At 33.2% G+C, this 10,639-nt stretch overlaps 2 protein-coding genes across 2 annotated transcripts; one reads left to right on the forward strand and one right to left on the reverse strand.

Moving 5' to 3' along the window:
- The first annotated feature begins 1,611 nt into the window (after positions 1–1,611).
- LOC136813259 (uncharacterized) lies at positions 1,612–4,651 on the forward strand. Its single transcript, XM_067069772.1, has 4 exons — positions 1,612–1,938; positions 2,820–2,891; positions 3,134–3,337; positions 3,595–4,651. Exons 1-4 carry the CDS (start codon positions 1,924–1,926, stop codon positions 3,967–3,969), a joined length of 666 nt encoding a protein of 221 aa, XP_066925873.1. The 5' UTR covers positions 1,612–1,923; the 3' UTR covers positions 3,970–4,651.
- Positions 4,652–5,348: 697 nt separating this feature from the next.
- Positions 5,349–10,294, reverse strand: LOC136813260 (uncharacterized). The gene is made up of 8 exons (XM_067069773.1): positions 9,953–10,294; positions 9,085–9,373; positions 8,306–8,427; positions 7,930–8,059; positions 7,394–7,552; positions 6,922–7,086; positions 6,047–6,649; positions 5,349–5,789 (listed from the first exon to the last, which is right to left on the reverse strand). Exons 1-8 carry the CDS (start codon positions 10,276–10,278, stop codon positions 5,712–5,714), a joined length of 1,872 nt encoding a protein of 623 aa, XP_066925874.1. The 5' UTR covers positions 10,279–10,294; the 3' UTR covers positions 5,349–5,711.
- Between the last annotated feature and the right edge of the window lie 345 nt (positions 10,295–10,639).

The raw sequence follows: 10,639 nt of genomic DNA on the forward strand, positions 1-10,639 counted from the left end.
TTTTTATAAGCAATCTCTGGCATTGCTGAGAAGTTAAAAATCTAGTTTCTTGCTTAAAGCTTTTGAAGGAAAAAATCAAATTTTTAAAAAGTTTTGATTGTAGCTAAAAATACCTCAATTTAGCCGTTAAAACACACTTTGATACCAGCTAATCAAAAAAATATCAACTTTTTGTAAAAATTTTGAATTTATTTCTTATGAATGATTACTTAACCTCGTTGCCTTTTTGAGCCATTTCGAGGCCTTGGATCGAATTATAAAATTCCCAAAATACCTCAAAAGTCCCAAAATTTCAAGAAATCCCAATAAAACCCCAAAAAATTCAAAAAATTCAAATAAATCCCAACGAATCCTAAAAGTCCTACCAATCCCTGAAAATCCCAAAAAAAACTCAAAAATCTTTCGCTCTTGTATACATGTTTTTTGAAGTGATTTACCTCTCAGGTGTAATTTGCTTTAATGAATGATAAATATTACAAAAATTCCAACTTCTTTCAACTTGTGGGTTTTATCTTATTCACAACAACTGAGATCCACCCCTGGGTTTTGTTCTTCTATATGACTGCTCAGTAATAGAAAAATCATTAAATGATCGTTCTAAAAGTAATCACTCATACGACTTTTAAATTCAGATTTTTTAGAAAATTATCTTAAAAGGTTGCTGGGAGCACGAGTTTTGATGCTTTGATAAATTTAGAATCTCTTTCCGTTTTTCGAAAAAATGGTATCCGTTAAGAATATCTATAATAGGTTTGGCAACCGAAAAGTCACTAAAAAGCTGTAGAGTATAAGAAAGATTTTCGTATTTATGCATATTCACCGGTGGGCTGAGGATAAAGCATCCCCCCCCCCAATAAAAAAGTTGGAATATTAAAGGGATTTTTTCCTACTACACTGTTCTTTTGGTCTCCATTTCAAATTTGAGTGACGTTTTCGAAATGTGCTCTGAATAATTTGCGAAATTGAACGCTTTATTTTTATCCTTTTTCTACATCATAATTTGCAATTAGTCAAATAGTTTTTGTCTCAATCAATAAAACATCGAAAACATCTGTTTAATTTTTGCTACAAAAAGAAAATGAAAAATGATAAGATTAAGTCAAAGTACTAGTTGCACCAATTAATGCAATCCCTTATTATTCCAGCGGTTGGGAGCAGTGACTGCTGACCTATGAAACTAAGGGTCTAATTTTCGACAGTTTTAAAATAACTCTCATTTGAATTTTTGATCAAAACACATGCTTGTTAATTTACAAAAAGATCTGAAAGTTTATATTTTCACATCTTTCAAAATTCGAAATTTCACATTGTTATAGCGCTTTTCAAAGTTCAGGAAATTTCAAATTTTTAGTCGCTAGAAAGACTAAAGATGAATTAGTTCTTAATTCTTAAAAAGATTTTTCGCTCTTAAAGGGTTGAAATATTGAGGAAAATGCCCACTGTATGACATGTATTTTGAACTATCTTTGCTATGACGTAAATCGCTTATTAGATTTGTTTATTATTTTCAACAAAAGAGAGCGTTGTTTAAAAACGATTGGCACCTCTTTTAACACTGTGACGTCATTAGTGGATCGTGTTAAAATTAACTATTTTTGCACCTCGTGGCTCCACACCTCAGTTTCGAAATTAAAAAACAAATATCACAGCTAGTCTGGATACTAAATTGAATTTTTCTTTTGTAGGAGCCAATCAGAAGCCAGAATGAGATTATATGGACAATACTAACAATGCTTTAAACCAAAGCCTTTTGTTTTTTACCACAGAGGTTTGGAAAGGAACTTGCTCACGTATTCAAACAAATCAAATGATATTTTTGGTCAAACACTTCTCATCATCATTGCATACGATACGATTCAAAAGCACGTACACTTTTCATTCTTCTCACACTGTCGATTCTTCATTTAATTTAATTGCTTCATCATGGAAATCGATATGGTACGTAAATTACTTTTATTAGAAATTCGACATTCGTTTTTGAGGGATTTTTTGGGTCTTTTAAGGGCTCTGACCATAGTGAATTTTTCATAATTGCCGTGTTTAAAATGTGTTTTCTGACTGATGTAACCAACAAAACTATGACATGTTATACATTTTCAGTTAGACAAACTATTCCTGAATCTGAAAATTCAAAAATTGCATTGAAAAAGTTTGATGAAGAAGAAAATGAAGACTTTTGCGAGGAAGAGTATTTCAACTTTGAAGAGCTTAGTTTCGGCGATGAAAAAACATTTTGAAAAAACTTTCGTAGTAGATGGTGTATCTTTTATCGAACAATAAAAATTTTTGCGGAAAATTTTTGTAAATGCTTCTTTGTCTCGAAATCTTCAAAATAGTGGTTTTTCTTCAATTTTTCATCTTGATTATGCTTAAAAAAACAGTCATAACTGTTGACACATCTTTTTAGAAAAATTTTCCGCAAAATTTAGAAAAGTTCAATTCTTTGCGGACATTTTGAAAAGAGTTCGAAACAAAATAGTTAATTACCCATTAAAACTTAGCACTTTTTATAAAAGAAGATGATGCAACATATTATTAACGTCTTTTTAAAGTTCATAACGTCATTTTTGCAATTAAATTCTTAATTACTCTTAAGAGATTTGATTAAAAAGCAATTTATAAACGCAATTCTTTGTTAAAAGTGTTAAAGAATCTAAAACATAACTTTTACGTTCAGATACTAAAATTAATTTTCTGACTATGGTCAGAGCCCTTAAAAGTCCTTCGAGGCGCTTCTTATTCTACACTCTTCTGCGTTGATTGCATCGAAATTTTAATGTGTGAAATTAGAGATTTTATTTGTTTTTATTCTTTTATAGGGCGAACACGCATCTATTCTTTACGGAACTCATTACCCGAATAAAATCTTTGTCGGATGCCTTCCCGCAAGAGTAAGTCAAATAATGCATATTTTTTCTTCCTCTCACATTCAGCACCAGACTACCTTATCATACTGAAACTTTTTTTATGAAATTAAAATTTGAGATACCGTTTTCTATTAGGGAAGGATAAATTTTATTTTGTGTAGCAAAACACTGTTTTTGAGCCTCTAGATGGGTTTGTTTTGAAGGCTTCGAAAGTGTTTCAATTAGTGATGTTTGTCTGGTTTGTAAACTTTTTATTTATTCTTTAGATAACAGCTGCTTCTCTCGGCGAATATTTTGGCTCTTTTGGCGAGGTCATCGAGGCAAAGGTCGTATTAGACGATGCCAAGAAATCGAAACGTTTTGGGTTCGTGTCTTTCTCCCGTGCTACCGATGCCAAAACTGTTTTATCGGCTGGAGATTTTTACATGCTGGGAAAACGCATCGTTGTTGGACCTGCTGTAAAAAGAGAGGTTGCTATGATTTTTGCTTCGTTGATCTTTCAAATACACTTGAAAAGTCATAAGGGGTAAATTACTCTGTTAAAGGCCCTTTACGCTATGTTATGTCAACTAGTATAGTTCTCCTCCATGTTTGCCCTTTGCATCTGAGTTTGGCTGTAACCAAAACTTCAACATCAACCGATTTTTTTATAAGAGTATCTAAAATTTCTATGACTATAATAATGATGATGACTATAATTTAAAACTTTTTCTTTTATGTTATTCAGTTCAAGGAGCGTGTAGCAGACGAGAGTGTAAAGATCGTGATGGCACAGGAAGCGGTCATCGAACACGAAATGAGAAGGAGCAATGAACACCGACAAAGCAACGACGTTTATAATCCACCAAGGCGTTTTATTTACCGCCCGTTGAAACAAGAAAAAGATGATGATAACATGGAGACCAAAACCTTGACAGACTACCAGCAAGATGACGTGAAACCACCTTGCAATTGCAATGATGCTATTGCTCTTCCAAACCCGCCTCAACAAACATCTCAACGCCCTCTCCCATCGAATTATGGTGCATTTTACTATCCACAGCAGCCACGGCATCAACAACTATTGTATTTTGATCCAAATTCCGGATTTTTCTATCATTAAAGTTGTTTTTTTATATTTTTTGTAATTTTGTTGGTTTTTTACAAGGTTTGATGTAGTAGGTGTATTTAAAACTTGTATACGTTTTTAAGTATGTTTGTATGTATATTTTAAGAGTATTTTTATTGTCCTATAGTTCTATATTGTCCTGTAAATTGTTTAGTCTTACCACGCCCATTTATGTAAATTTACTGACTTTGTAGGAATATTTTTATTGATTGATGCAACATACACGTTTTTTACAAGAACAAATCAAACAAACACAAGGCTTCAATTGTCAAAATATTTTAATATAAGTTAAGAACATATTTTAAGGCTTCACAGAAAATTGAATAAAAATACTCAAAAAATGGTGAAAATAAGAACATCAAGGCTTCAAAAATGTAGGATGTCCTTATAAGAAAACGTGTACATTTATTGACACATTGCATATATTTTATTTTTGTTGTACTTTGTAAATTGTTTAGTCTTACCACGCCCATTTATGTAGATTTATTGATTTTATAGGAAATATATTTTTTATTGATTGATGCAACGAACATTTTATTTTTACCCATTTATCTAGGCTTATTTTTTCAAATAAAAACGATAGATTTATTGATGTTATAGGAAATATATTTTTTATTTATTGATGCAACGAACATTTTATTTTTACCCATTTATCTAGGTTTATTTTTTCAAATAAAAACGATATATTTCATAAAATAATAGTGTCGATATGCATAATCAATTCACGGTGACCATGGCAATGTCTCCTTCTAATCAATTTGTTAAAATGCAAAATTCTCTGCAAGCAAAATTCCTTTCTTGACAGTTTCGAACGATTAAATCGTTAATCTTTCTTTAATTCGAACTTAAAAAAGCAGTCCATCTTAATACCACTCAATAAGTTATTTCTGAAAATGGTCCATAGTGAAAGGGACCACAAAATTTGATCTAATTAGAGAAAGTTTCGAATAGCGGAGTGTCGAGTTAGAGAGATTCTACTGTAATTGCAAAGAAACCTTACAACGATCAACTGTAAAGGTTTGACTTTAAAAACTAATTTTTTCAAGGCTCTTGCCGTCATTTAAAGATCCCTTACTCCCATCCCTTCCCTGGGATTGATTAAAATCTTCTTCTTTGGGGGTAAGCGAGGGGATGGAGGCACACAATAGTTTTTAAGCTTTTCTGATCCGAAAATTTTAGCCATTTTAGCCAAACACTTATTCCTATTAATAATTCTACTATTAATTTTGACGAAGAAAACTTTCGGGATGCACTCAAATATTTTGGATCATCTCAGTAGAAATTTTGAATAGGTATTTGGTCGAAAATTTCCAAACAATCCAAAGTTCTCAAATAAAACAGGAAATGAAATCATAGAGCTTTTCAAGAATTTCATTAAATATTTTTGCTTAAAAATCTAGACATGTAAAAAATTAGTGGCCTAATAATATTAAAGTTGTTACAATCACTCATCTAATGGGAAATAAAAACATGTTCCTTCATTTACTTTGATTTTGAACAAACACCTAATGACGTAGTGCAAGAGATGAAATTACTAAAAAAGTATCGTAAAACTTTCAAAAGACCCCGCAAAAAAATCAAAAGCAAAAATGGAAAACATTACAAAAAACACACTCAAAATTAGTTAACATTGGCGAGTTAGTTTAGTGGAGCAATTGTCATAGGTAAAACCTCTGGCGCAAAATTCACAAAACAAGTAATTACTTTCCCTAGAAAAACATAAAAATAAATAAAATTTAAGTTTTAACTTTTTGCTTCTTTTCCCTAGGTTTTGTTGGTGGCTTATCCCCAGTCTTTCTTCTATCAAGGTAAACCTGAAAAGAGAATAATGGAAGTTGATTAAATGTTTATTTATTTATAATCATTAATAAATTAAAGGATTTGCTCACTTTAGATTTTGTTAAATTTCTTTCATAATTCATTACCCCTTCGATTTCCTTACAAGATTCAAGGTATATTGAACTTTTTTGCAACTTAATACTTCTCATTTTTAATTTTAAAGAAGGCAGTTCAGCATAATCAAGCCAAAAAATAAGCATGCCACCAAAAATGAAGAACATAAGTTTAATACCTTTGAAATTTTTTTGTTGTGTTTTTCCATTAATTGGCTGAATCGAGCCTCTTCATCCGAATTTCTTTTTCTCTCCTTCGGGGATTGCGTCCCAAGTTCAGACAAGCTACAGGGCCCTTTTGATTTCGATAGGTCGAGTGATGGGTGCTGGTACATTTTCTCCTTCTGAATCGATTTCTCCACAAAGCGAGTCCATTCCTCCCGTTCTTCTTTCGTCATTACTTGCTCCGTTTTCTTACTATTCGCAACGGATTTGATCTTTGCCAGGCATATTTTGGCGAAGCTGGGCGGATTAATTTGGATGGCATTGACTACACCATCCACATCCAGCAGCTCCCCAACTTCACTCCAATCACCCGACGCAGACCATTCTTTGGAACTCATAACAACTTTTTCGTTCTTCCATTCGAACTTAAAGGCATGGGGCCCAGTGTGCCCAGAAGGTTCGAAAATGTGGGGCCCCAACATGGTCTTGTAGTCGTCCATGTGTTCGTTTACCACTACGGTGGGCTTTCTTTTGAAGGTGCCCTCGATTACCTTGACGAGCGATGACATGGTCTTTGCATCGTTCGTTTTCAGGCTGCCCGATATGTTTGAGAAGGTCTGTAATGAAAAAAAAGTAAGGTATATTATTCACAAAAACTTTTACAAAAAGACACAGAACCCTCGCGATACGATCAACAGAGCTTGCTGCTAGAGGTTGAAAAATGGATCTTACAACAAACATACGACAAAACTTTGTTATTTTTACTTGGTTTTTAGACCCTCCCAAAAAGGAAAATTAGAAATAATCTAAAGTTCTTAGTTTAGCCTAGTTATAAACCACTTATCTTAAAAAGCTTTGAAAGGTTCGAAATTGAATGAATAAGTCATACCTGATCGATATCTTCATGGGTATGCCCAACCATGAGGAATGATAAACGAACTTTATCGACAAGACGCCAGCCTACCAACAAGGCACAGAAGGCCATGACGAACTGGTTCTTATTTTCGGACCAGCAATTATCCAGTTGGATATAAAGAACGGGTGGCAACGTGTTCTAAATAGAATTAAAAAACATAAGAATTGAACCGTCAAAAGTTGAGTAGGTTTCTTTCAAGTTTTCAGTTACAAACCTTAGTTGCTAAATAAATTACAGTAAATACCATAGAAAAGCTGAATTAAAGCGGATTCGATTTCGATGTCGCGAAATTTCGCGATAATTTAACGCCCTATAAGAATGAGTTCAGAGCTTTAACGTGTCCGAAGCAAATTCCGGATCTGAAAATCAGGTGAGCAATCTATAAGCAGCTTGTTAATCGTGCTGCTCTCAGCTTATTAATGCTATTTTATGGTAGTAGTCTTACCTTGTCTTTAGTCATTCTTAGTAGAACTTCTGTAATTATGTTGCATGTCAAGTTAGAATCTCCACTCCATTGACCACCGTTTAAAAACATGAAGACTTCTTGCGTCCCATGGCTTATAGCACCGGAAACATGAACTTTGAGCAAGTCGTTTGGCATGTTCTAAATCAGAATTTTTTGGCATTATTAGCTATGTGCAAATGTCGGATACAAAAGATTCCCAAAAAAGACTTTGACCATTTTTGTTCATATTTAGAGAATCAGCTAGCCAAATACTAAAATCAACCATTACGATTATTTAATTTCAAATTCTCTTCTCTAGTAATATTTATTGAAGAGGACTTGATTTGAAGCTGTGCCCCTTGACAATCTATCGTCAAGAAAGTAAGTGTTGATACAGAGAGTTTTCGAAAAAAAATTAAAGTAACCCCTTAAATTCCAGCATGGATGATTATTCCACCTTTTGGCTTTATTCGCCTTTTGCATAAATAAAGAAAAAGCTTGAAGAACTTCCAAAAAATTGTACAATTGTTTTTTACCTTGAACTTCGTTTTAAAGTGAGGTAGATACGTTTTCTGTTGATCCATGCCATCAATTATGATTGATCCATACTTTTCAGGGTTTTTTCTCGCCTTTTTCCGGTGATGGTAGTACTTGCTTCTTTCAGCACTAAGAGGGAAAAAATATTGGGATAAATGAGATTGACTAAAAGCAACATCAAATAATAAACACCAAGACTACTCATCAAATTTTATGACAAAGCTTTAATGCGGACACTACCGTGGAAAATTAAAAAAATTGTAATCCTGTAAAAATAGTACTTGGTATTTTTTCGCAAGATAGAAATTAAAAAGCCCTCTATAAGTAACCTTTACCTTTGTAATATAAAAAAGAATGACCAATGACAATACTCACTTCTGCTTTTTAGTGTGTGCAATACGTAACTCCTTGTATTTGATTTTCCAGTCTTTTTCTGATGCCTTTTGTCTCAGATCTTTAATTTTCGAGCAAAGCTCACATTTGGTAAATCTGGTATTCTGAAATCAAAAATATGAATATATGTAAGAACAACAATAGTTTTTACAAAAATTTTAAAGAAAGCCAAGCTAAAGCCAAAAAATTGATGAAATTATCACAAAACAAGGTAGGTAATGTACTCCCCGGTACATATTTACTTAGGAAAAACTACGCCCGGAAGTATCTTTCTCCCGGGATAAAAGCACAATCTTCAGGAATGAAAACCTCTAATTTAGTTGCCTTTTTCACTTTAAATGATATGCTGAGGGCTTTCAGTCTCAAAGCAGAGGATGAATCTTGTTACTTATCTTAATAAGCTTTATTGAATGAAACAAATGCAATTTTCGGGTGATTTTTTGAAAAAGTAGGATTTTACTCCCTGCAATCAAGCACGAGAGACGTATTAACCCAACTACAGTAAAATAGAACTACTAGGACTACTCTCATGGCCTACTTCCATATGTTGAGATGCTTAAATACATTTTAGATACAGTTCAATTAACGAAAAATAAATCGAAAACATTGAATCACATGACATAACATGATTATCTTGGGGAGGCAACGAAAACAATTGATGCAGTAAAATTGCAGTATAAAAAAGTCAAAATAAACAACCCGGAGAAATTGGCTATCCTTATTTTGAACTGTAATTAAAATTTTGAGCTAACTATCCCTACCTCTGGTATAATGATATGTGAGCAATGATCTTTCCATATGCGGTAAAAGGTTGACCTATCCACTTTGAATTCACACTCTTCTAAGAAATCCTCAAACAGATGCTCTTTTGTCACACATGATGGTAGGTAATATTTATCTGTATCGGGTGGCCTATCACCATTCAAATTGGCATACTGAATGATCCATCTTTGAACTTCAAGTCCTTTTGGAGTGATTTGCTTCCCTTGATGAAGTCCAGCACCATTTCTCCATCCCTTTGTCAACGCCCCTTTGATCATGATTGTCAATCTTTAAATACAGACAAAAATATGTTACTTTTAAAACGATGCGCCTTAAATTTCCTAGGGGGCTCAAAATACTCTTTACAGTAGTCAAGAAATTGAAGTCAAATAAATAGGAAGAATATATTCCAACAAATTTCAATATTCTATGAAAAAATAAAATCGGTATTTTCAATTTATTTTTCGCTTTCCTAAATAATTGGGTCGCAGATGATTATCAAAAATTGAGTTTTACTCTACTTTTTTCTAACCTATTAAAAAGCACCATTTTGACTGTTGGAAATCAAATCAAGGTTTAATAAATCGAACTATTCTCAATAAAATCATAACAAAGTACCGATATTTAAACAACACAGATTCTAAAAAACGTCTTGGGAACCTTTTGGGTGTAATTCCGCCAATCCTATTAACTCTAGGCAAAAAAAGAGAAACATAACGCGCGTGGGACAAGCAGCCATTTTTCATCTTCGCGAGTCCTTGATCTATTCTGGAAGCAAATCACCTGATATTCAGATTCAGAATTTTCTCCGACCACGCTAAAGCTCTGAAGGTCGCATTAGTAAAGGAAACAAACAACAATAGTTACCTTGCCACCGAAGTGCCATGGGTAAAACACCAGAACTTTTTACATACAGGTGTTTGTCTGATTAGATATATCACTTTGTCAGGCACAAATTGGTTGATGTAGTCCAACATGAACTGACGTTGCTCGGCTTGTGTTTTATTATGGAAAACATTTCTTAGGGCTTTCGTATCGTACGGGTTGGTTGTTTCTTTACAGTTCTTTCTGCAACACTCGAACTTGGCAAAGTTTTCATTCAATATCTTCTCATCAAGGTATTTATTTGAATGAGGTTTGTAGTTCTGAAAAGAACTGTTTGTAGTGAGAGTTGTCACATTTAATTCATCCATCGTTTTACTTTATTGCTTTTCTAAAAAGAAACAAAAAATGGTAATATCAAAACAAATTTTTTGCGAACATCAGTTCCTTTAAGGTAGGTTTTAAAGATTAAGATGACAGCATGTGTGTATCCGAATCCAAAAAAATGGATTCTCAACCCCACTGGAAATATTAGGTCAAATATTCACACTGTATTATTTGAACCAATCGATCCAAGTACATAAAATTTGATATTCATTTGAAAATTTGATAACATCAAACATGATCATCCCTACTAGTTGAATGGAAATCAACTTGAGCACATTTTCATCGAAAAGGACCTAGGTCTCAAAACAGGTAAACAAAGCAAACTCTATGTTTTGATCAAAAGGG

This window comes from Clytia hemisphaerica, unplaced genomic scaffold (genome assembly GCF_902728285.1).
Source record: "Clytia hemisphaerica strain Z4C2 unplaced genomic scaffold, Clytia hemisphaerica genome assembly, whole genome shotgun sequence".
In the NCBI taxonomy this organism is placed as follows: Eukaryota; Metazoa; Cnidaria; class Hydrozoa; order Leptothecata; family Clytiidae; genus Clytia; species Clytia hemisphaerica.